General features: G+C 51.6%; 1 protein-coding gene across 2 annotated transcripts in view; it reads right to left on the reverse strand.

Annotated features, from left to right (window-relative positions):
- mical2b (microtubule associated monooxygenase, calponin and LIM domain containing 2b) overlaps positions 1-26,706 on the reverse strand; it is a 103,318-nt gene that overhangs the window by 43,411 nt on the left and 33,201 nt on the right. For both annotated transcript variants that reach the window (XM_064313823.1, XM_064313824.1), the window contains exons 3-16: positions 21,716-21,923; positions 20,473-20,589; positions 17,353-17,454; positions 14,853-15,008; positions 13,937-14,037; positions 9,818-10,075; positions 7,859-7,974; positions 7,378-7,504; positions 6,879-6,969; positions 4,891-5,038; positions 2,833-3,032; positions 1,624-1,730; positions 1,003-1,074; positions 624-764 (exon numbers count right to left, since the gene is read on the reverse strand). In XM_064313823.1, the coding sequence (XP_064169893.1) occupies positions 624-764; positions 1,003-1,074; positions 1,624-1,730; positions 2,833-3,032; positions 4,891-5,038; positions 6,879-6,969; positions 7,378-7,504; positions 7,859-7,974; positions 9,818-10,075; positions 13,937-14,037; positions 14,853-15,008; positions 17,353-17,454; positions 20,473-20,589; positions 21,716-21,923 (1,944 nt within the window). The remainder of the gene's footprint in view (positions 1-623; positions 765-1,002; positions 1,075-1,623; positions 1,731-2,832; positions 3,033-4,890; positions 5,039-6,878; positions 6,970-7,377; positions 7,505-7,858; positions 7,975-9,817; positions 10,076-13,936; positions 14,038-14,852; positions 15,009-17,352; positions 17,455-20,472; positions 20,590-21,715; positions 21,924-26,706) is intronic.

Raw genomic sequence — 26,706 nt, forward strand, 5'->3', positions numbered from 1 at the left:
ATAATAATAATAATAATAATAATAATAACAACAATAACAACAATAATAATAATAATAATAATAATAATAAATTGCATTTGCATTTTTCTTTTCTAAAACCCAACAGTATGTTACATGCTTCACATTCTAATGTGAAGAATGCCCTGACTAATTAAACCTGTCATTGCAAAAGAAATTCGAATTTGAATTCATTTTACAACAGACAGAGGAAGAAACATGAACGCAAAATTGCAATGACGGGACATATGAGCACATCCCCCTTATTGTCTATGAGATCACTGTGAAGAACGATGGAAACCCTTTCGCAGGGGCCCAGAAACCCCTAAAAAAGCTCTTCTCCAAGTTGGACCAACCCTCATGTGACATTAGAACTGGCCTGACCATAAGTCAGAAACCGCAGTGGAACTGAAGACCATCAGAATCAGGCCAGTCACCCATAGCAGAAGAATACAACGGCCCAATGGGAACGGCCATATGCCTGCGGAGACCACCTTCGGGATGGACGGCCTCCAGATCGACACAAGAACACCTCCATCGCCACGGAGACTGTCCTCACCATGGAAACCGCCCGCCGCGAGGAAAGCGTCCAGCGCGGCGGGGCGTGGCGCCGAGGCGGTTCTGACCTGTCTGCGGATGGTGCAGGCGGGGGCGGCGTTCTCCTCGAATTTGGCCAGCAGCTGGGTGGCCATGGATCTGACTTTGTTCTCCTTCTGCTCTCCGCCTTCCCCGCCAGAAGGAGCGCTCTGACCGGAGAAGTTGGTCGCCTGTCAGGAAACGCAGACCAATCAGAGGAGCCGGGAGTTAAACCACAGCAGAGAGTTTGCACAGGAAACGATCCCTCTTTCACACGGTACACCGCAAACTACTACCGTACAAATACACCCAGAATACACTGTAAAAGTCTCAAACACTTAAAGATCACCAGCCGCATGTCATCCTAACACTGAACACAGGAGACGATGGCAATTATGTTTAGCGCTTTAAAGTTGGAAAGAAACGGACCTCTTCCAGATAGTTACAGCCCTTTCTTCGCCTTTTGTTGGCTGAGTCGCTGTCCTCCAGCTTCTTGTCATCCTGAAAGGAAAGGAGTTTGGCCACCGTGAACGAGTAATTCAGCCATTTCGTCTCTTCTAGGGACTCACTCCCCTCGCCAGACGTCTTGGAGCGTTTCTCGCCAGGGCGGCCGTCCCAAGCCGCGACATTCGTCGACCTTATTGTTTAAAGGACGGTCCCGTGCGTCGGTGCACGGATGGGCGTGTCGTTCCAGAGCCGCCCGTCTTTAGTTTAGACGGGGCGACCCTGCGCCCGTGTGGAAGCCGCTTGAGCGTGTCGAGTTACCCTCGGCAACATCAAACGGGACGGGAACAGAGCGAGCTCTCCCTACACCGCCGCTATCGGCAACAGCGCTAAGCGGCCTGCTAACGACGGAACAGGCTGTACGTCAGTTACAAACTTTAAAAAACACTGAAATTCTCACTCTCATCTATGAAACTAAGATGATGCCGTCGCATTCTGAAGACATTAGGGTTAGTCAGGCTCCGTATCTTTAAAAAGGAAGCTTTGTTTCTGGAAGTTTCCGTTAAAAAAAACTGCAGTCGGGAGGGTGGCGAAGGCGGACGTTACCTTGGGTATCCGTTTTCTGGGCAGTGTTAGGTTCATCAAGTTGTAAACAGAGTTGTCCGACTTCGATGAATAGTCCTCGTTGTTTTCATCGGTCTCTCCTTTGGAACCTGCAATAAGGCATGTTACCGTTATGGAAATTCCTTTTGATACTCGATACAACCGCCGTGCCCAATTATCAATGCTAAATTAAGCAGAATCCAATATGCATTTAAATCAAGTTTTGAGGGAAACCTAATACCGCAGAACTGGGGAATGGCTGAGGAGGAGGTCAGGCACTACTCTTAATTGCCCAGGAATACGACATCTTATTTTTTTCTTTTCCAGAAAGTGCTCAGAAATGACAAGAATGCATAATAATCAAGTCGTAGCAATTTGTCATTAAGTCACCGCGGCAACTCATTACCGGATTCCGGAAGGGCGAACGACGAAAGAATTCTGCGCATTCCGCACCGGCCTTAAGATCTCCTCCGGTAGCGGCGCTCCAGATAGCCGCATGCTAATGTGTTTCTAATGAGCCGCTAGCAGCGGTGTGCTAACCTGCGCGCGGGATAAACGCGCATTCTTCAGATTCCAGGTGCCTAAAGGGCAGAAGGGCGCCGCGGAGTTACGCCTTCAGAGATGGGGTCGCAAGGTGTCCTTAGCAGTCTAAAAAGCGGCGGCCCGGACTTCACTGAGGGCAGCACGTCGAACGCTTTCCGAGGACAGCAGCAGTTGACATTATTATTTCCTCCATGTTTTTTTCCTCCATTTTATTAGCAGCAATAAGAGAGGGAGAGCGTGTTATCAATAAGATGGTGGGGAAAGAGAGGCACCGTGATCCCTGTCACAGGTGAGGCTCCAATGAGTCGTCAATCACTCTGGGGTCTGAACCAATAAAAAAAGACTTTATTCAATGCAGAAAAATTGTACGACTGGTTCAAGTCAATGATGGCATATGGTACGAACCGAATTTTTGGGGATTCACGAAGCCTGTACCCCCATGTTAGTTTACAGTTTTCACTTTAAAAAAGGATAGAACATGTCACTTTAAAAACTACTGGTGAAGGAGGACAACAGGAAGGCAGTCTTGCAACACAGCAGCTGACGAGATGGTTAGATTACTGCAGTGATGAGCGAGTCACAGAAACTCGTGTGAATCAGACAAAGAAAATAAACAGGAAGTGAGATCGACAGAGTCGGGCGCGGGGGCGGGGGGCGGAGCCGGCCTACCTGCGGCGGGTAAGGGCGCCCCGCGGAACAGCTCGTAGAACCGGGAGAGGTACAGGACCATGCCGAGCTTGTCCGGCTCGCCGGCGGCGGCCATCTCCTCGCCCGTGGTGACGGGCGGGATGCCGAACTCCCGCTCGGCCGCGTCGAAGGCCAGCTGGTTGTTCGCGGCCGCGTCCTCCTCGTTGAGCGAGTCGAAGTCGCTGCGGGCGCAGAGAGGGGGAGGGGGAGAGACCGGGGGGCGGGACTTAAAACCACAAAACCGGCGTACGCGCTACGACCCGCTGCGACGTTTGCGTCGCCCTCCCCCGCGCACCCTGCTGTCGCCCCCTCTCCCGTGCCTCGCCCCCTCGCACGCGCACCCGGACGCTCCGACAGCGTCCCGACACCGAGGGCGGAGTGTGGCACAGCGGGTAAGGAACCGGGCTCGTAACCGAAAGGTCGCAGGTTCGATTCCCGGGTAAGGACACTGCCGTTGTACCCTTGAGCAAGGTACTTAACCTGCATTGCTTCAGTATATATCCAGCTGTATAAATGGATGCAATGTAAAATGCTAGGTAAAAGTTGTGTAAGTCGCTCTGGATAAGAGCGTCTGCTGAATGCCTGTAATGTAATGTAATGTAATGTAATGTAATGTAATGTAATGTCTTGTAATGTAATGTAATGTCTTGTCGTTCTGGATCGCTCATTAACCGCTGTGACAGACTGAATAAACGGCCCTCTGAGCGCTACGGGACACGGCGTCGCTATCACAGCCCGGGACGGCCTCCTTTCCGCCCCGTTTCGTATCTCAGGCGTCCGCCACACGGAGAGAGGGGAGCGCGTTTTCTGGAAGGAAGCTCATGTACGTGTCAGCTTCCAGGCTGGTTCACAGAGGGTAACAGAGCAAACACCCACGCAGCTCTCTCTCGCAGGTAATCGCTCATCTTAAAAAAATAAATAAAATAAATCCACCGCAAGACAGGGCTGAGAATTCCAGAGCCTTCCGTGAAGACGAACGCGAAACCTGCGCACAATCAGCAGAGGAATTTAAAGCTCTCCCATTTGACGAGAGCCTTCATTTTAAAAAAATTGTTTCACGGGCAAACACACAAGGTTATCTACAGCGCAAAACCTCTTCAGCGCAGTATCCAAATTATGCGAGCCAAAAAGTGTTTGACGGTGGGGGCGCGCTGTACACGTGCGACCGGAAAAAACACGTGTCGCCTTTTCAGTCTCTCAAGCTCATCGGTCCTGAGGCGGCTAACGCTAACGCAGCGTGTGTTGTGACACACACACAACGGCTGCTGCGATGTCTTACGAGCCCCGAAGCTGTCTGTAGTGTAAACAACGCATGTCCTGCGGCGAGCCCAACACAAATATACAACCGGTCTTCTGACGCAGTGCGTGTTTTGAGATGTGTGTAAACTGCAAAATGTAGTGTAATTACGTTATGTGCGTCATGAGTTATTGTATGTGTATTAAGATCTGCAATGCGTGTGCAGTGAGTTTCGATAGATAATGTAAATTGAGGTGCGTACAGTTGTGCTGTGCAAGTTGAAATGTGTTCAGTGATTATTGCAGTGGCAGACTAGCTCATCTGTGACATGTACGTTGTGATGCACACTGTCTGTTGCGATTGCGATATACACTGCACTGAGGTATAGACAGTGTGTGTGACAGTACACACAAGAAGCTTGTGATATACAACGTGGGCGTTGTGAAATACAGAGAATGTGCTGAGACATACAAAGAGCGCATTGTGACATGCACAGAAAGGGTTGTTGTGAACGAAGCATGCGTTGTGATACACACGTGCGTGGGTGTGTGTGTGCTGGTGTGCATGCTGCGCGTGTGCATGCGTGCTGGTGTGCTGCAGTGTGTGGGTGTGTGCGTATGCGTGTGCTGTGTGTGGTGTGGCATGTGTGCGTGAGGGGTGAGTGTGCGTGTGGGTGTGGCGTGTTGTGTGTTGTGTGGTGTGATGGCGGTGTGTGTGTGTGTGTGTGTTGTGTGGTGTGTGTGTGCGTGCGTGGCGTGTGAGTCGTTGTGAGTGTGTGTGGTGTCTGGCGTGTGCGGTCTCACATGAGGTCGGCTCTGAAGCGGTGGACGAGGGCGCAGAGGGCCAGGCCGCTCTTCCAGGAGGAGGCCAGGTCGCACACGCTCACGCTCCTGTAGCCCTCCGTCTGCTTCTGGCACCAGGTCAGCAGCCTGCTGGGCCGCACCTCGGACTCTGCCACGGGGTGGGGGGGGGGGAACCAGACCGAAAAAGGAAGAGGCAGTGAGGCTACGGCATCGATGACATCACTCCGTGGCACAGAAGCAAAAAAAAAAAAAAAAAACCCCCCAACAAAAACAAAAAAACCACACGCGATGAAATGATGAAATGAGGTCATCCTCTTTCAGGAGGAATAACCGGGGGGGGGGGGGGAGAGCAGCCAAAGTGAACGAGGAGACGGAGACCTGGGGCGCGAGCTTCTCCGGTGGGCTCCTGTCGGGGCACGCCAGGGCCTGCGGCGGCGCGCGGCGCGGCGGATACCGTTGTTAGCGGAGGGCGTGCGCGCTAGGGCTATTGTTCACCGGCTCGCCGCAGACATCTCGGGGCCAAATCCGCAACCAGATCGGCATCATAATATTTGGACGGCGTTTCCGACGTTTCCAGGAAACCGCGCCTTCGCCGACTCTTCGCCGAGGTCGCGGAGAACCGTGCGGAGGCGCTCGACCGAAAGCGGGATCGGAGAAAGACGGGCTGAACTCCCGACAAACGTAGAAAAAAGATATTTCTTGACGCGGCGCTGAGGGATTTAGCTTGCGCGCTAGCCTGCGCCAGAATGCCAATTCGTCCCTTTTTGCGACTCCGCCTTGAACCCGGGTTAAGCTGTGGCGGGTGACAAAGGAATCGGGACAACGGCCTTTTTCACCCACGGGGCCGCTGGGGGACGAGACAGACGTCCCCTACGGGAACCCCGACCGCCGACGTGCAGCGTAATTACATTTCGACGATAAGCGTTTTAATCCGCGAAACCTCATCTCTATTTTAACGGCGGACGGCCGTTGGCATTTCACACAAAAGCCGATAGCGCGGAGATGTGGACGCGGTGACCTGGAGAGCGTTCTGCTACGCCCCTCGGCAAGCCTGCCGGGCATCCCAAACCTAAAGTCCCCGCATTAATCCGCTCGGAAAAACAAACCTCGGACGGCGGCTAACTTCGCGGCGCGAAGATGAACTGCCCGACTTCCAAAGGATAACGAGCCGCTTCTATTAGGGAGTCGCAAAGTCCCTCTCACTTCTGGGTAAGCTCCCCTCATTAGCTTCAGAGAGCTCCTAAGAGCTGCTCGGGGGGAGGGGGGGTGCTTGAGATGGAATTCAGCATTCTGACCCCCTGGGGAGGGGCGGCAGACTCGAGGGGGTCGGATCGAGAGGGGGTCGGACTCGAGAGGGAGGGCCGACTCAAGAGGGAGGGGCAGCTCGAGAGGGGCCGGACTCAGAGAGGAGGGCCGGACTCCGAGAGGAGGCGGCTCAGGAGGGAGGGGCCGGACTCAGAGAGGGAGGGGCCGGACTCAGAAAGGAGGGCGGACTCAGAGAGGGAGGGCCGGACTCAGAAAGGGAGGGGCCGGACTCAGAGAGGGAGGGGCGGACTCAGAAGAGGCGGATCAGAAAGGAGGGCGGACTCAGAGAGGGAGGGGGCGGACTCAGAAGGGAGGGCCGACTCAGAAGGAGGGGCCTGACTCAGAGAGGGAGGGGCCTGACTCAGAGAGGGAGGGGCCTGACTCAGAGAGGGAGGGGCCGGGCCGTCTGCGGGTGAGAGGGACTGGAGAGAGGCACGCTCAGGCCTCAGTGTGTACGGAGGGAGGGGGGGAGAGAGAGAGAGAGAGAGAGGAAGGGCGAGGGAGGAAGAGAGAGAGAGAGGGAGAGAGAGAGAAAGGGAGAGAGAGAGAGAAGGAAGAGAGAGAGAGGAAGGGAGGGAGAGGGAAGGAAAGAGAGAACGGGAGAGGGAGGGAGGTAAAGAAGAAAGAGGAGAGACGGGAGGCGGAGTGTGGAGACGCGCTGAGCCAGCGCTGCACTGACTCACCCCGTCGAGAGAGATTAACTGGTCTGCGCACCGAGCTGGCTCTCTCCAGGGAGCAGGGCTGCAGCTCCCCGGTGATGTAGAGGTGCTTCACCTGGGGGGGGGGGGGGGGGGGTGAGAGAGAGATGAGAGAGCGAAAGAGACAGAGTACGAGAGAGAAGGAAAAAAAAGGGAGGGGGGAGAGAGGGAGAGTGTGTTATCAGGGCCACATGCTGTACGTTAAGGAAATGTGGAAACAAATGAGGATAGAATGAGAAGTGAAATCCGAGCCTTTCCCTTTGCCTCGAAAACTCAGTTTCAAGGTGGAATCAACTCTAGGATGTTTAAGAACCAGGAGAATGGCACTAAATTACAGCACATTTACAGAAATTTACCGAGTGAACAGTTTCAAGCTGTACGTCCATCTTACATTGTAAAGTAGGTACAGTGCTACCACGCTGATATAGGACAGCTGTACACACATTGGTACAAAGGCAGGGGAAGGGTTCCGTGAGAGACTCACCTGGTGAGGTCTTACACAGCTGGAGTTGAGGTTGGGGTACCGGGTCACTGGGTCTACGGTGTACTGCTCAAAGTTCTTAGTGATGTTCTCTGGAGTGGTCTGGGGCAAGAGCCTGTAAATGCTTTCCCTGGAGACAGACGATTGAATGGAAAGCACACCCATTAACTAACCCGCAACCAAATCAATTTGCATGCGTATTATACACAAAAATGTACCACAAAATGACTTCAAAGAACATATCTCTGAGGTTGAAGGTCTGACAGAAAAAAAAAGAGATGATGAACTTAGTCTGCATCACAGACAAAGATTAAGGTACAGACCCCACTGGGTAATCTGGGGTAACTAAAACAAGGAAACAAAACAAACACGTATGTGATGATGTCATCATTACAAAAGCCTTCTTTCTATCTGTTGTGGGAAGGCATGGCGACATGGCCAGTTCGTCATGGCAACAGCGCACCCCCCCCCCACTGTACTGTACCTCTCTGCCAGGATCTCCAGGGGGGTTCTACCCTGTGCCCAGCTGCGCACCATCCAGGCTGTGTCGAAGGCGGCAAGGAACCCACGGGCACACCCCGTTCCCATCGGCCAGAAGGGCTGCGGGACAGAGAGCAACCTGATAGGACCTGACCCAATGTGACTGATCTGCACTGACCTGACCCAATATGACCACGCCCACTCGACCTGCCACATTACCAACACCACCACTGACTCCCCCCACACCCAAAAATGGACCACGACCCAAAATGACCTGCAGACCACCCACATATGACCACACCGACTGGCCAGTATAAACCACACCCGCTAGCATATACAATAACTTTGCATACACAGCTTGTAATAAAAGTATAATAAACTGAAGGACTTGATCACCAAAGCAGGTAAAAAATTACATAAGGGCTTTATCTGCGCTGTTGTTTATTTTTTTAATACAAAAGGTGTTATAAAGCAAAAAGTAAAAGGCCAAAGGGTATTCCTGCAACCTGATCCAACTGATACAAGGGGAAACAGCCATTCCAGAAAAGGGCTGCCTTATTTTCACCAAACCCCCCCCTTCAAACAAGCGGCAGCAGGTCAGGAATTTATCACTGCGACCGGTCGCGCGTGCGCACGCACGCCACATACCTGCGCGTAGGGAGAGCCTGCGTCTGGCAACCCGACGGAATTTGAGCCCGGCTCCGACGACAGAGACCGGCAGGTACCGTTCAAAGTCTGACGCGTCGTTTCGATCTGATAAACGTCGCTAGCATTCCGGGCTAGCGCCGGGGTGTTCGCACACGTCCACGGGGCGCCGGGCTGCCAGGTTGCCGGGTTGCCAGCGCTCCAGTAGCGCGGAGAGGCGATGATAACCCGAACCAATGGCCTCCCGGAGACCTTAGACCCGGAGCGACCGGCCGACGACGGCCACGACTCACTATCAACGAATAATAAGGCCGGTGGGAAAAAACTGCCCGGTAACTCGATGGCGTGTCATTTGCTGAAGTAACTCAGCGAATCACCGCAGCAGAAGATAAACGTTTGATTGGAAAGCAGGAGCGGTGGCCAGACCTTGACTCTTCCAATTCTCTGTGACGCATACAAATACAAATGGATCCTCTTTACACTTTACAGCCCAGGCAGAGGAAGATTGCTCAAGCCTTTATTGGCATAAAGGGGGGTAACTCACCCCTTCGTGTCTGATCTGAATTATTGTTGCAGACTGAATTGATAAAAAAACTACAATACTAAAACACTAAGGTACCAGTCAAAGGCTCTGTGCCAGTTTGCTTTGAAACAAAAATGATTATTCATCTCGCTTTGAAAAAATCTCTTTTTCATCTTCGGTAAAAAGAGTACAAAACCTATACTTTCTGCAGTCAGATTTTTATATTGATTTCAAATACCTGATATTATTTTCGCCTTTCAAGATTTCAATGGCTTATCTTTCAACACAAACCAAACGGAACCATTCACACACAATGGAAAATCCATAAACCAAAAAAGATAATTTGGGGAATAATATTGAGTGGTCTCTAGCCTACAGGTCATCTGAGATGGCAATGTTCCTTTTTCACACGCTACGGGGTTCCCCACGAGTTACAGCAGGGACCCATTATAATTCAGTTCAACCAGCCAGGAAAGAGATCCTGCTGCTGTATTAATACGGTCCTTGGTAAAAATAAGTACCACATTAAGTAATGAGCAGCAAGTAAGTGTGTTATTTTTATTTATTTTATAATAAAATACAATTTTAGGGCTTCTTCAGCTTTATTTGAAACGACAGTGTAAAGAGACAGAAAGAAGGCAAGCGAAAAAGGTCACGTAGCTGGATTTGAACCCCTGACTTCGTAGCTTGTAATGAGTGCATGGTCACTGCTCTACAGGCCGTGCCACGGGACCTGTGCCCCCATTAGTGAGTCATCTCAACATAAAGATCCGATTGGCCGAACGGCGCACGTACCTCCAGCAGGCTGTCCCCGACGAGGGCCACCAGCAGCTGGTGTCCGAAGCGCTCCCGGACCAGGGCGGCGTTCTCCGAGGCGTACATGCAGGTGAAGTCGAACATGGCCACGTCCGGCTGGCCGCAGTGGTTGATGGCGAAGTCCAGCGAGGGCAGCTGGTAGTTGGTGCCGAAGTCGGCGGCTTCGCGGGCGTAGGACTGCAGCGCCTCCTGGTTCACGTTCTCGCTGCTCAGGAGCATCTCCGTGTCGATGTAGTCCTGGAGCCCCCACACGAGAGAGAGAGAGAGAGAGAGAGAGAGAGAGAGAGAGACATAGAGACATAGAGAGAGACATAGAGAGAGAGAGAGAGAGAGAGACACAGAGAGAGAGAGAGACATAGAGAGAGAGTGAGAGAGAGAGAATGTCCATTCAATGGTTCACAACTGTCAGCTCATTTCTGTGATATTCCTCTTTACCTTAGCTAAGAAATGTCAGAATTAATAACTGAAAATGTTAATTGCTTAAAACATTATTTACACTGCAAAGTTTTTTCTAGCTGAATTACAACACAAAAAAAACATATAACACACTTCTAAAATGATTAGTCCTCAGTCAAAATTTACACATTGTCTGGCTTGCTGACCACACACCTTTCTGTATTTTGTAGGGAATATTTTTTTTAAACGCAGCCTACAGAAAATGATACGAAACTGTTGGACAGAGAGAATCCAGCTATCTGGATTTTTGCGGCAATTTGTGTCTTAGAGTCTCCGAGGCCCGTCTCAGTATTCTGCTTCCTGTTAAAAATGGCGGCCCATGACTTTACTGAAGACACAAACCAGAGGACATGCTCCCCCCACTTCTACCTACCCCACCCTCCACAAACCATACAGCTCAGCAGGGTTCTGCACTCAGCTTCTAGAGAGCTGCAGGGTATGCAAGTTTTCTGATTTCCCCTTAAAAATCAGCCAACAGATTAGACCTGAGAAAACAACTGAGATGAGCCAACTGTGTCAACAAGAGCTTGATTTGATCAATGAAGTACCAACAAAAACCAGCAGACCCCGTTGTCACTCCCGGACCACGGTCCCAGTTCCCCAAAAATATGCGGCCCTTCAAAGGTTGAGGGAAGAAAGAACACTTTCCCTGGGTTTTTAGCCCGGAGCAGACCTCGCCTGCTTTCGACGGGAGCTAAAGTGTCACCCAAACGCAGGCATCGCCATCAAATGCGCAAGGCTTCGCAAACCACATGAAAGAACACTTCACAGACCTGCTGGGAGCTTGTAATTTAAACAGTCTTAAATAGCGCCCTGTATTTAGTAAATACGCTTTCACTGTCATTATACGAACCATTTACCGCCAACGAAAGGCGTTTCCTTCGGCTTTAAACGTCAATCGTGAAAAATCTGACAAAGGAAGACAGTCGGGCCATGACGAGGTCTTAGCTGTGAGTACCCGCCCCACAGACAGTCACTCTCGCACGCAAAGCGGGGATTCGGGAAGCCGACCTCACCGACAGAATGCGAAAATGCCCCTTAGAGAGAGTCGTTCATTTGTCACAAATGAGAGGTGCCACAGAACGAGCTCGCGATTCCATTAAGACGCGTTTCACTAATTCTCGTCTCGTAGGATACGGGCACAACTTCTTTAAATGACGTAAATCGTTATCCAGATAATTAATGGCATAAATTATTCCGTGAAACAGGCATTACAGGTGTGATAAGGAGCATGAAAATCACCTTGTACAGCCTTTTAGATGAACCCCAGAGGAGGTGAAGAGACCAAATCTAAATTATGCATTCATGACATACACACAGGTAACTGCCAAAATTAAAGGAAGCACCAACCACATTATCTCTCTCTGTAAAGTTCTCAACAGACAGGAACTTCCAGCTGACACCCTAGATTGATTTGTCTTCCTAAGATCCACAATTTATTTTCCCCCCTTGCAGGGTACACAAGTGCAGTTTTGGGGAGGACAAACAAACTGAAGCAGCACTTCATAACTCAGCAACAAAAAACTATCAAAAAACAACACAACACACTAATGTTGCCTAAACACTGGCCAGTACTGAGAGACTACCAGGCGCATTGTACGAGTAAACAATTTTTATTTTATAATTATTTCGCATTATCTTATTAATTTATGTTTCACGTGTTTAAGTAGACTTTCTTCTCTAGACAGCTGGAGGGGGCGACACCCCAGCGCCCCGCATTAATGAACCGGTCTTAATATCAAACCCTGGTCTTAATATCAAACCCTGGTCTTAATATCAAACACTGGTCTTAATATCAAACCCTGGTCTTAATATCAAACCCCGATCTTAATATCAAGAATCATGCATTTCACTATGCTAAAGTCTACACAACAAGGGACATTCAATAAAAATAAATTAAATAATATTATTGATGAAAATATTTTCACTGCAATATATTTTAGTCATCCAAGACACTTGTATTATTAAAAAAAATCAAACACAAGGTCTCAGGAGGATATGCAGTCAACTGATTTATGGTCGCTCATCTGTTTTTCTTGGCACCTGCAGCATATGCAGCAGACAACAGAGGAGACCATCTGGCAGTCAAAGTTGACGTTCATACCCTGGCGTAATGTCCTGAGCAAGACACCTAACCCCTAACTGCTCTGGTGAATGAGAGGCATCAATTGTAAAAGCGCTTTGGATAAAAGCGCTATATAAATGCAGTCCATTTTTTAACATATCCAACAGACAGACCTGTGGGTCCAACACTATGCACTTTCAACCATAATTGCCCTCAGTTGGTGATGATGTCATTCCCTCAGACTTCACCTCAGCCACAGTTCCTCCTGAAACACCAGCAGGCCCAGCAGCCTCGAGCCACTGGAGCTCCTGCCGACCGTGCCCCAGCAACAGCCTGTCTCACAAAGCCGCCGACCTCTCTCTCCTCCCAGCCACGGCCTCCAAAACAACGGCTGCACACAACCAGGAGCACGCTGGGTTGTTAACTGCTAACTTAAACTCAGGAACCACGCCTTTGTGGAAGCGCCTGGTTTCAGTGTATTTGTACCCTCCTCGCTCATTAATTAATGCCTTTCCTTTATTTCGGCAGGGGGTGCGTAGGTAACGCTACATCCACCGGTATTTATAGCAATGACACGTCCTGACATCTGCTTCTTCAGCAGGCCAGCCCAATATTACGTTTCCGAACGAGAGAGCAAACAGATGTCGTCCCGCCTGACTCAGTGACTCGGCCTAACAAACAGGCAGCGAATCACGCGCGGCGTTTCCGGCTATCGTTCACATCCCTGAAGGAAAAGCTTAAAAAAAACAAAAAAAAAACATTTACTATGCTTCTGTAACATGCTGTGCAGACTGGGAGCGTTTTTGTGAATCAAGTCAGGGCGTGACTCACAGGGACCCGGGCCAGCGAGGCCCGGGAGCAAACCTCTGGCGGCAGGACGGGGGCGCGTGTGACGCACGTCCAGTTTTAAACACGCGCTCCTTCTGGGTTTCGCGAGCGGCGCCGCGCGCGCCGGTACCGCAGCGCGTCGTCGAGCCGGTTTGCGGTTCGCTAGCAAACAGCTCCTCTCGGGGCCAACGGCGTTCGGCCGACTCCGCTAACGCTACCTTCGCGCTACGCCGCGAGGCAGGAGGTAACCGAAGCGCGGCTCAGGAATAAAAAAAAAAAAGTACGCCGCGTTTTAAAAAAAAATTGACCGTGCACGTTACACGGAGCAATGAGGCGGAAGCCGCACGACGTGACGTAATGCGAGAGCGAGCGGGAAAACAATCGAAGAAATGAAAGAAATAAAACCGAAGCTAATTGGCGGCAGCATCACTGGCGACAGCGCTGGCCCGCGGCATAAACATTTATCACGATTACTGACCGCCGTTAAACGGCAAAGCAAGGGAATTTTAAAAAAGGGTAGTGCAGGAGTGATTTGAACACTGTAACGAGGAGGGGGCGATTAAAGCAGATAGTGGGGGGGGGGTGCCTTTCAAGACCTTAATGGGGTGGCTGTTTAAACAAAGAAGGACAGTGATTTATACACTGCAATGAGGTGATTGTAGCACTGCGGTGTGGGGCCTGTCTTTAGCTTGGGGGGGTGGGGGGTGGGGGGGGGGTTGATGAACCAGCGTTGAAGGCTGAGCGCTCACATGAATGATGACTCCCTTGTCCAGCAGGCTCTGCTTCTTGGCCGTCATGACGAAGTAGTGGGTGTTGTCCTTGTAGTACACGATGTTCTCCAGATCCACCCCTGAGAGGACGGGAGACGAACGACTCCAGTTAGCGCCCGGGGCGGGAGCCCGCGGGGATTCGAACCCATTTGCCTCTCTGACAACGCCAACGGTGTGCACCTGAGATAAGTGTGGGGGGGGTGGGGGGAGGGGTTCCTGTGCCTGTTTGCACACTAGCCCATCCCTGGGACAGGGAGACTAATGGCTGCCCCCCCCCCCCAGCCCGCGTGTGACCGTGAGGAATGCTCTCCCGCCAACACGGGACTGCGTGCGGTACAGTAGACAGCACGAACTCCGCCATAAATACACATCTGCCCACCGGGAGGCCTACTGTACCCCGGGAGGCTACAGGGGGGCTGAAGGTCACTCCTCATTTCAAGTTCCAGAGGAAGACCGTTCTCTCTTACCATCTCTCAACCCTCTCTCCTGCTCTTTCTCTCAATTTTTTTCTTTCAAATTCAATTTTTTCTTCTCTCATCTGTCAAATGTTCTCTCTCCCTTTCAATATTCCACTTCCCATCCATTTCTTCAATTCTCTCCCTCCCTCTCGAATTCTAATGATCTTTTTTACCCTCCGTTGAGAGCTTTCAGTATTTCTCCATCTCTTCCACCCTTTCTTTCACTCTCCAACCCTCTCACTGCATGGCAAGTGCACACTTTTTTCCAAAGCATGTTCTCAAATGGTGACTCTCTATCTCTATCTCCATCTCCAGCTGGTCCACCCTCTCCCCCTTTCTCTATAGCCTTTCCCTCATTTCCCTCGCTCCCTCTCCCACCCCACCCCCTCCCCATTTATTTTCGGGCAGGGAGGGGGCGGAGGAGAGACGGGGCTCACCTGTCTCCTCCTTGAGCTCCAGGAAGAACTTCTGGTTGAAGATGAAGGCCACGCCGCTGATCTCCTCCACCTTGGCCTCGGCCGTGGTGTTGCGGTTGATGAAGTTGGCGGTGATGGCGATGGCCAGCTTCCCCCTGAACTCTTTCCTCCGGAATCCTGAGGGGGTGGGGGGCGGGGGGGGAAGAGAACGGGATTATAAGAAACCCCTCCCCCACCGCCTCTCCGCTCCACGCAGAGAGTCCTGCGATGCTAATTCGGGGGGAAACCTGTCGACTCGACGTAAATCAGGGGAGCTATTTTAAGGCCGGGAGGAAAGGCCGGGGCTGGAAAAAGGTGAGGGTGAGGGGGGGGGTGGGGGATAGGAGGGGGGTTTTATGTAACCGAAGGAGAGGAGGGAAAACAACGTCTGGCCGAGGGTGAAAGAGGGACACGAAGCTCCGCCCCCGTGCGAGTCCGACCGACGGCGACCCTCCGGAATTCCTGGGTAATGCGGCCCCTTCCTGCACCGGGACCCCGCTGCACCTGGGACGCCCCCGGGGAGGGGGGTGAGGGAGGGGGCGAGCTGCGCCTGTAGCGTGTGAGGAGCGGCATAGCTCTCTCATTCTTTTTATCACAATAATACCATCTCTGTGTTCCCCATCTGGAAGACGTCCAAGGCCGCAAGGAGCGCGTATAAATCTTGCGATCTCTGTGATCTGCCGACAGAGAAAACAGTTTCGGAGGGGGCGCGCTTCGTAGTCCCTGAGACCGTCGGAGCGTGCTCGGATTCCCGGAGGAACTCCGGAGAGTTAACTCTTGGACTTCAGTCTTGGACTTTGAATTTTGCACCAAGGAGTGCACACAGAGCCACGAAGGCCCTGTCACATGACAGAACTAGGACAACCTGCATTGTCCTACCTGTGTCATGTGACCTGTGTGTTTTCCGGTGTAATGGCACCGGCTCTCCGCGCAATCTGTTAAACTCCTCGGGCACTGGGGCGGGCTGCACGGGGATTCTGCCCTGTCTGGGGTCAAAGGTCACCGAGCCCTCGTGCTAAAGGAAGACAGGAAGCTGAAGAGGTGATGAGGAGGACCGGAACCAATTTAGGGTCTTGAACATGGTCGTTACTGGGCCTCGTTACCTCGCCTGGACCTGGTGTGAGGGCAAGGGGAGGGGCAGGGGCAGTGGGGGTTAGTTGGGCAGTGTTTGGGGAGGCAGGTCCACCCTGTTGCCCTCATGCTGGCAGCCTCGAACCCTGAAAAATGATTCCTTGGGCTCTGAGAAATCACTCTGAGGGATGGCACTAGAATGTTCCATTATGTTATGCATAACAGAATTACCGATGTGCTCTGTTGGGCAATCTTTCCCAGCCGCATCACTGTTTCCTAATGCCACTGAGTGCCTGTTTATCCGCTAGTTTGGTACAATCTGGGCTATATTTAAACTCTTCCCCCCTCAGCGACTGAAAAAGCTAAAGCGTAGCAGGACGGCTAATCTTTTTCAGAATTTCTCGATTATAGGACCGGCCAAATTTGCGCTGTTATTTTTAGAAATGTCCTTTTTTAGAAAAAGCCTCTGGTTGGAATGGTGTAAACATGACGTGGACGTTCGCTTCGAGCGCTGGTCGTGGGTCCAGGCGACCGGACTCTTCCCTGGGGGCTGTTTTTTTTTTTGGGGGGGCGCGGCTTCGCCGATCGATTCACATCGAGCAGCAGAGCGCAAGGAGGGACGCGTGTGACATCATCGCGGAGCACAACTCTCCCAAATTATACGCGAAGGGAAATTACAGCGGCCGGCCCGAGGTACACGGCCCCAGAACTTCCTAAAGAGGATTTGGAAGACGGGTTGAATTATAAAAAAAAAGGCAGTAATGAGAACACCAGATGCTGGGACTATTTAAAAGTAGTCTTAGAAAAGACCACGCCCAGGTAGCCAACCAGACAAAAAAAAAATACAGTCTAGATCTAAAAGCTACCCTGGGACAGTCTCTAAAAAAATATTATTTTTAAATACAAAGGATTATACACGTTGCCTAGGGGATATGTTAATAAGAATCGGCGCAATTAAATGTTTTCAGAAAGACTGCATACATTTCAATGCAGGCCCTAATACTAGAAAGGCCAGAGGCAACGCCATTGGGCATTTGGACTTTAACATTGAAATTACTCCCACACTGTAAATGGGATACCCTCCCTCCTTCCGTGATTATTCTTATATATTTGGGCTTAAAATAACTGTGTTTTTTTATTCTAAAAAATTCGCTTTGGTAAAGGAATACTGGGGTCAGGGGTTGGTCAGGCATGCATTTCAGGGTCAGGCATGCATTTCAGGTATCGGTTGCATCTCTATGGCATTGGTTACTTTTGAATTCGCCGTCTGGATTAAAAGCCCTGAGGTGTGCTTCAGCGCTGCAGTCGCAGCGGAAATTCGACGCTGCGAGTCTCCTCCAAACAGGCTTATCGCGGAGAGAGAGAGAGAACGGGTCGCCCCGCCCCGCCCGGGCCGCCGCCCCGCTCTCACCTTCCAGCGTGTTCCGCCGGCCGTCCGCCCCCACCACCACGTCGAAGTCGAAGTCCGAGACGGGATGGTCGGCCGGTCGGACCTCGGCCCTCCACCCGGGCCCTGGAGCGGGGTGAGAGAGAGAGGGAGGGAGAGAGAGAGAAGAGAGAGAGGAGAGAGGAGAGGAGAGAGAGAGAGGAGAGAGAGAGAGAGAGAGAGAGGAGAGAGGAGAGAGAGGGAGAGAGAGAAGAGAGAGAGAGAGAGAGGAGAGAGAGAGAGAGAGAGAGAGAGAGAGAGAGGTGGGGAGAGAGAGAGAGGGAAAGGGAGAGGGAGGAGAGGGGGAGAGAAGGGAGGGAGAGGGAGAGAGAGAGAGAGAGGGAGAGAGAGGGTGGGAGAGAATGAGAGGGAGGAGAGAGGGAGGGAGAGAATGAGAGGGAAGAGAGAGAGAGAGAGAGAGGAGAGGGAGGGAGGGATAGAGACAGAGAGATGGTAAATGGATGGTAAATGGCCTGCTTTTATCGAAAGCGCTTTACAATTGATGCCTCTCATTCGCCAGAGCAGTTAGGGGTTAGGTGTCTTGCTCAAGGACACTTCGACACGCCCAGGCCGGGGTTTGAACCGGCAACCCTCCGACTGCCAGACAATCGCTCTTACCTCCTGAGCCATATCGCCCCAGAGAGAGAGAGGGAGGGAGGGAGGGAGGGAGGGAGAGAGAGGGAGGGAGAGAGAGGTCGCTCATATCCGGCATTGGTCAAATGTTCATCAGAGTCCTGGGGGAGCGTTTCGGAGCGTCCCGCCAAGATAAATGTTCACCACAGTTGCTTTAACGAGCAAGTTTATTCTAGAGGGGCCGAATTTAGGATATCCATCAACAAGGCCAAGGAGAAGGATTAGCTGACTAATCCTGACAGCGTGCAGAAAAATGAACTTCGTGTGGCATCATGTGACCTCTCCTCAGGCATTCCGAATGAGGACACCAGTGTGGGAGCACAATGCTAGTAATGCAGACATTGGGGGGGGGGGGTTAACGTTTCTTATGCAAGGTGGAGCTTAAGGCAAGAGGAGCGTGGAATTCTGCATTATTACGACCTCAATCGCTCTCACAGATCACACACATAACTTCTGCTACATTACATAACTGCCACTTATCAGACACTCCTATCAAGAGTGACTTACACAATTAATTTAAAAAATTTTTTTTTTTTTTTTTACATAGTATTTATATATACTGAAACTGCAATGGCAACAATGACAGGCCCACCTGGCAAGTGACCCTGCAACATTGGGGTTACAAGCCCAGTTCCCTAACCGTTGTAACTAGCTGTAGAGGGAGCAGACTGCTGTTTCATTACTCGGACATGCTATCACTTAATGTATATACAGCACCCCTCACGGGTAATAGACCTGTATTCATACGTCATTAACCTGCTTTACAGTAGAGCTAATCTGATGACGATAATAACTCCGTAATCGACGACTTGATAATCTATAACGTGACAAACGCAAGAAGTAGCAGCTGTTAGGCTAAAAAACCTCAGAGACAATTAGCTAAAGGACACGACAGGCTAAAAGAATTGAGGACTGACACGCCGACAACTGCCCAAGATGGCTGCCTGAAGAAGCAGTTGTTTACTGCGCGGTTTTGAAATGAAACGCTGCACCAGCGCTGATAACGGCAGAGCTGCACGTTCTCCGTGACCCCCGGCCCTATCTATAGAGCTGCTGGGCGGCTTTATGTTCTTTGCAATGTTCTCGGCCCCCGGGGGGGGGCCTACCCTGACACGCAGAGGGGGAACCAGACACCCCTCCGGAACGCCGAGCCAAGGCTCCTGCAACGCTACATCGGTTGAAAACAGCAGGTGAGGAGAGCGTTTTCCTGAAGGATGCGTCGTGTCACTTTGCTGATGGTGGGTGGGGGGGGGGGTGGGGGTGGATTTATGTTGCCTTATTTAGGAAAGGCTCCCCTCGGGTGACGCTGTGTGACGGAGCGACCGCGGCCGGAGAGCCAATGACCTGCGGCCTCCCGCTCCGGTTATCGAACACCGCGAGACAGAGAGACGGACTCGTAGAGAGCCAATACAGATAACCGTGCTCCAAAACCCCCCCCCCCGCCCAGTAAATGTTTGAACGCACATCTTAAAAAGGAGGACCTCACTGCCAGCGGGACAGCGAGAGGGATTTCTAATTAAGAGAGCGTTGGCTCTCTTTCACAGACGCGGCTGCGATCGGTGAACTCAAACCGCAAAAGCTACTGATAAACGGACTCGAGGGCGACGGGCTAGCCGCTAACGGCTATAAAACTCGAACGATAAAGGAGACTGTTTTCCCTCGGACCGCCGCGTTGCGAGGTAAACACGGGAAGCGGGAGACGTCGCTGTTTACCGGCGGTTGTCAGGGGGGGCTGGTTTAAACAGCGAGGAGGGCCCGAGGAGCCCTGCTGCACGCGTCAGCGTCGACCTGCCGGACCCTAACGGCGCGGTGATACAAGGCAGAGGGGGATATTAACGCCGCAGGCGACAAACAAACGCTCCTAGCACCCTCCCCGAGAGCCTGACAGATATGTTAGCAGATACTAAATATACGGGCGCTGCCGTTCCCCCAAAATTAAACAACGCGACCGACCGGTTGCTACAGGATGAAAACAACGACAGTTAAATTCACGCCGCTCTGGCTCTCGCTGCTGGTTCCAAATTTTTTATTTTTTTTCCGTAGAGAGTTTAGATCCCAAATGTTTTCCTCCCGAGATGTTTTTGGCTCATCCCATAGCTGCAATGTTTTTTTTCCCCCCAATGTTTGCAGAGAGGCGCTGATGCAGACGGACTGCAGGTGTCTGACCGACATGATCTTCTGCCTAGTTTGGCTTTGCAGATGTTAGACCAGGATAGTGTTCATTGTTCTCGGCTAGAAATAGCCGTACAAAATAAGTAATTGTACCTTACTGAACCCGTGTTCAGCAGTTGTCTACGATCATGAAAATGTACTTTTGTACGTCGCTTTGGATAAAAGCGTCTGCCAAATGAATGTAATGTAATGTAATTTATTCTTGTGAAATGGGAGGGGCCCAAAACACAGCAGTAGAGCCACCGAAGGTGGGGGCCTGGACTCCGGCAAGGGCCCTGGAGCCAGTCGGTCGGCCGTTACCTTCGTTCTCCTGGTCCTCCGGGGGCTCCAGGAGCTTGACGAACTCCACGTTGACGTGCACCTCCACGGCGACGAGCAGCGCGATCTTCAGCAGCATCAGCTGCAGCTGGCGAATACCTGCGGGCCAATCACAATCGAGAGACGCGTCAGCAGCTTCCGGGAGGCCCGGTCGCTCGCTCGCCGCCCAGAGCTCCCTCCTGCAATCCCAAACGCACCCTGAGAGAGCGCACGGTACGGCGTAAGCTCCTGCTTGACCTCTGACCTCCGCTGCTGGGGAGCCGGGAGCCGTTCGATACCATAGAGCACAGTTAGCCGGCTCTGCCATGCACCTTCCGTCGTTCTACCTATAACGCGGGCACTCCCACGGCAAATATTCTTAACTCCGCCCCCTCAGCCAGCAGCGAGAGGCCCTTAAGAAGTGAAGCACCCCACCCACCGAGAATCACCTCACCTTTGACTGCGCAGACAACGGGACTCGACTGCCCGAGCAGAGGACTCTGGCGTAAACACCAACACACGATGAACAATTATTATTATTATTATTATTATTATTATTATTATTATTATTAATAATAATTACATTTATATAGCACTTTTCCAAATGCTCAAAGTGCTTTACAGTGAAGGGGAACTCACCTCACCCACCACCAATGTGATGCACGGCAGCCATTTTGCGCCAGAACGCTCACCACACATTAGCAAAGGTGGAGAGGGAGAGAACATTCATTTAGCCAATTAAATCTGGGGATGATTTTTAGTGGCAAGTTTGCGAGAGCCAGATCTGGGACTTGGCCAACAATGCAACACAACGCATTTAATCGCTCCTAGGGAGTCCCATGGAGTTTTTTCTTTTTTTTCTTAAGTTTTTTTTTTAGTTTTACGGTTTTGGCTACGCAGAATCGGTCCTGTCCAGGAGGCTTCTGAAAGGAGTAAATCCGAAGGCACGCACTCCTCCGAGACAAAACCGACGGCCAAATTTAACGGCCAAACAAAAGGAAGTATCGCAAACCACGCGACGGCAAACGTGCACTTGGATTAATCCTCCCGTTAACTGTTCTCGAGCAGCCGGGTGGAGGGCTTCTCCACCCCGGCGGGAGACCCGGCGAACGTTCTGTTCTCTCTTTGATCGCCGAACGGGCAGGCCGCTGTGGGGTGGAGGGGAGTGGAGGGGAGTGGGGGGAGAGGACAGGGAGGGAGGCGTCAGACCACAGATACGGTGCCGAGCGGGGCCGGGGGGACTCACTGATGTGGTCGATGGCCCCGGCGCAGAACCGGCCGTAGAACTTCTTGGCGCCCAGGCCCCGCAGGTCGTGGATGGTGTAGGGCCAGAGGTGCAGCACGTTGTTCCTGGAGAAGGCGTCCCGCTTCTCCATCACCACCACCTTGGCCCCCAGGAGGGCCAGCTCGATGGCCGTGCGCAGGCCGCAGGGCCCGCCGCCAATGATCAGGCACTGGGGAGGGGGAGAGACTAAAGTCAGCGTGTGACCCAGAAAACACGGGTTGGCCAAAAACAAAGTCCAGCTTGACAGTAAGTTGGGGTGAAAGTTCTGGGGTGAGTGCTCAAATGCCCGCTTCCCAAGATGCCCCTGGAACATTGTTTTGAAGTCGCTAGGAACACCAAATAACCATCCAAGACAACATTCACGGAATGCAATTTAGTTTTGCTACGCCAGTTAAAACATTTCTGAGAATGACATGGTTATTTATGTTAGATTTATTGGATAAACAAATCCAATAAATAAATCAGGAATGACTCACAGAGTTGGCATTTAAATACTTACAACCAGAACACTCTTAATATGCTGCTGACTCATATCTTTCATCATGTTGTTTCCTAACTAAATGCGAACCATGGAAACACTACCAGACATTTTGAATGAGGCCAGGAGCGTTTTTATTTGCCTGTAATAAACTTAGTTCCAAGAAATTCTGTTTTAAGACTAATCAGAGCATTATCTTACAAAGCAATGAGACATCAACAAAAATGCTCCCAACAGCCTGGAAATATTTGAGCAGTGATCCAATTCATGATTCTGATAACAGAACAACATTCAGGTTATTAGACATTTGAATCCCATAACGAATGTGCCAGGATTTCCATACGCGGACTGGATTGCACTGTTGTTCTGCAATCAATCAAAACATTAAAAGAAGTACAGGGTGCCGTGACCTCACACCTTGTCATAATTACAGCCTCGAAACATCAAAGGCTTCACGATGACACCTCTTTCACTCAAACACGCATGAAGTCATCACGCCTCTACTGAACTTGTCTGGGAAATATGTACGGTTGGCATGACTCAATCAGGAGTTTGCATCTGGTGTGGGGGGGGTGGGGGGTGGAAGTGGAGGGGGGGGGGTCTGCGGCTGAATTGCAGCGCTGTCGGGGGCATCACCTGACCCTTTAACCACGCGTGAGTCACAGCTGCCCTGCTGTGCCGTAAAAAAGGTCACCCGCCTCCCGTCCTCTGAGAGGGACTGCGGTCCGCCAACAGCCGGCTTGCAGACCTTTGATCCGTGTGGCGAGTCCTGATTGGCTGAATCCCGTGCGGTTACACAGCACACCGACTGGGGCCAGATGCGCCTCTCACACATATCCCAAACCCACCCGTCGTTTCATTTCCTGTCATCTCTGCATTTTGGAAGCTGCATCAGACGTGAGAAGGGCCGACCCAAATGGAAGACAGGTGCAGGCGGGGCCCGCGCCCTCTGGCGTGCCGGGACCCCAACTTCCTGTGGTGAGGCACAGGAGCCCCCGGGCCCGCGAGGGGGCGCGGGACCGCGTCGAGAGACCGCAGGATTTTGGGGGGTTCCCAGAGGGAAGAGCCCGGCGCCGTTTGCCCGGTGCGGGGTGAAGTGCGCTCGTCCGCGCCCACGCCGCTGATCCGACCTCTCCTTAAAAGGCCCGCTGCATCACGGCGGGTGAAAAATTTTAAAAAAGCGACGCCGTCATTCATTTCCTGCGAGCGGGTCGGAATCGGGCTGCGTCGGCCGCTCGGGGGAGAAGCGCGACCTCGAAAGCGCTCGGCAGACGGGGACCCGCTCGCTCCCCGTCAACTCCCCTCGGGTTGCACCCCGGCGGCGTTTCCGTTTTTCGTTTTTATTTCCGTTCGCCCGTCGTTTCTTTTAACGCGTTCGGTAATTACGGGGGGGGAGACACTTCGCCGCAGCTGCCGGAGACAGACTGCAGCTGCGCAGTTGAGCCAGGTGTGCGGGGGTCTCGGCTGCCTGTTCAAACCCCACTCTTCCACGGTAAGAGGACACCTGAATGGAGCCGTTTGACTGAGCACAGGTACGAGGTTAAAGCCGCCCCAGTCCCCCTGGCCGCTCTCTCATTCGGATTCAACCTCAAGCCAAAAGTGTGTTCTCCCCCCCCGCCAGTAATAAAGATCGCTATCCGACCCGGGTTGGATTGTGCCCATAACCGACCCTCCACCTAAACTGTGCGTCATCGCCGCGGCCAACAGCTTCCTGCAGACCCACTGTCTGCTGACTCAGACTGGGTCCATCTGCTGGGGGGGGTGGGGGGTGGGAAACGCGTCAATCACACCTCCTGTGGAGCTCGGCCAATGACCCTTCCGTTACCAGGCCAGGAAGTGACCGCGCCAGGCCCGTTTACCTTACCCTCCCCCCCCCCCCCCCCCCTCCCGGCCAGCGTACAGGGAGCAGCACCGGGGGTTTTTCTGGGACAAGGTCGGTGTTCTCTGTCCCCCTCCCCTCTGGCTCCAGAGCCCGCACGCAGCCGCTTTTTTTAATCAAAACACAGACTTTGAACCTCCGAAGGCCGAGGGCTGCCGCTGACTTCCGCGACGGCGACCCGGGTCACGCGCGCCGGGTCGACGCCGCGCGGCCGGGGGACGAGCCGCCACAGCCCGGCCGGAGTTAGCCGCGTTGCGACCCTCGGCTAAACCGCTGACGTCTCCGTGACCGCGATACGCCGAGCCTGATCTGCGTTCGCTACGAACGCGCGGGTCTGGGAACGTTCGCTACGAACGCGCGGGTCTGGGAACGTTCGCTACGAACGCGCGGGTCTGGGAACGTTCGCTACGAACGCGCGGGTCTGGGAACGTTCGCTACGAACGCGCGGGTCTGGGAACGTTCGCTACGAACGCGCGGGTCTGGGAACGTTCGCTACGAACGCGCGGGTCTGGGAACGTTCGCTACGAACGCAGTTGGGACGCCACGGCGACGGACCCGTCGAGCTGCCGCTCGCGTCGCATCACGTCAAACAGCCCGCCCGGGCCTTAAGGACCCTTTCAAGTGAAGAGGACCACCGGGAAAGCGCAGAAACAACCCGCCGTTTCCCTCAGACGGCTGTCCGGCATGTCAGGCGAGTTCAAACGAGAGACGAGAATCTAAGGCCGAGACGTTAGCGTCACGGGGACACGATCTCTCTGTCGTGTTTTCATTCTGGAAACATACCACATAGAAATGTACACGCAGGAGCCGTAGTGTAGCACAGTGGGTAAGGAACTGGGCTTGTAACCGAAAGGTCGCAGGTTCGATTCGCGGGTAAGGACACAGCCGTTGTACCCTTGAGCAAGGTACTTAACCGGAATTGCTTCAGTATATATCCAGCTGTATAAATGGATACAATGTAAAAATGCAACGTAAAAAAGTTGTGTAAGTCGCTCTGGATAAGAGCGTCTGCTAAATGCCTGTAATGTAATGTAATGTAATATAATGGAGCCTACCTGACAAGCAGGAACAGCCATGTGCATTTCTGTAAACTCCCCCTGGTTCATATAATTTTCATCTTCAATTCAATCGCTTGATGTAGTCTCCTAGGCGGAAACAGCTAAGTTCTGCATGGCGATGACATCGTGTTTTCATACTTAAGTCTCCAAGTTTTGATTTACACGAAATCCACCGAGAATCCTTGGCAAACATTTGTAAGAACTCGCCCATTTAACATTTAGAAATACATTTTTAACTACACTGAATGAACAACAAATGTCCATGCATGTCTAAAACTGGGACAACAGAGAAATAAATATTTGAAACAAATTACTTGTGAAGCAATAAATTCATCATACAACCATACTGATTTATTAGTAAGTTTGTAAGAACTTAATAATGTCTGTGATAAACAGAACTTTCCCATTGCACATCATTTTTAATTATTTTAACGTATTAAACAGTTTGTATAATGTATACTGCAACACATCTTTATAAAAACTGTATCAGCTAAACCCAGAGCACAATGGTATTAATATAACAGACATATTTCCTCTCCCATTCATAAATACTGCACCAGACTCTAGAGCACATTTGGAACCAGAAAATTTAATTTTACAGTTCATTAGGAGTGTACTTTGCAATTGTGCGATTATTTAAAAAAAGTTTACAGTATACACTGCAAGGAAAACTGATTTGCTTTCTACAAATATCACATGAACTGCATTATTGCTTTTGGAAGAGTGAGAAGACTGTATAACAAGTTGTCCCAATGTGTTCGTTTTCCCAAACTGCAACAGCAATCGCACTGTTTGAAGAGCAGACAATAATGACTACGAGCTATGCTCTGAAAGAGGCCATGGGGCACGTTCAGCCTAAAGCTGATGCAAGAGATTTTATTTGTTGTATATTTAAGTTCAACTGCAAACGCGCACGGTGGGATGATTTTGGGAAAACAACGTTCCCCATCTAGTTCCTCTCAGGCACTGACGAACCACTGGAGCGAACTAGGTCTCCAGTCCAGTCAAAATCTCGCTTTCAGAGGGGATCGGATGCAAATATTTTCCGCTGTATCTGTCCATAGGAATCCAGCATCACCACGGAAACAAACGCATCGGTTTCCTCCGAGTTCGCCCCACGATTCCGTTTTGCTTCCGATGACTTCTTAAAACAGCAAAAATAAGAAGAAAAAAAAAACATAGTTTGCTGTCGGAGTCATTCAAATACTATGTGAAGCACGTTCGCGCTGTTCGACATATATGGTCAAAATGTTCCTCCTCCGAGGTATTATTCCTTGCCAGCGTGAAATGTGCAACGCATTACTCCAGCCGAGACGGCAGGGTAAGAGGGCGTGACCTCAGATTGATGAGGGGGAATAACGGGGACGCGTTTTCGTATGAGAACATTATTTTCAATAACCGAGTGTTTAATGACTTGCGTCAGGCAGGATTGTGCGGGGCCGGGGATTACGCCGGTAACAGGCATTTGGCAGCTGAGTGCACAGCGACGCGTCCCGATCGCGGCGTCCGGAGCGAAGCCAGATTAGAAAAGGCGCAC

The sequence above is a fragment of the Anguilla rostrata genome, chromosome 16 (genome assembly GCF_018555375.3).
Source record: "Anguilla rostrata isolate EN2019 chromosome 16, ASM1855537v3, whole genome shotgun sequence".
In the NCBI taxonomy this organism is placed as follows: Eukaryota; Metazoa; Chordata; class Actinopteri; order Anguilliformes; family Anguillidae; genus Anguilla; species Anguilla rostrata.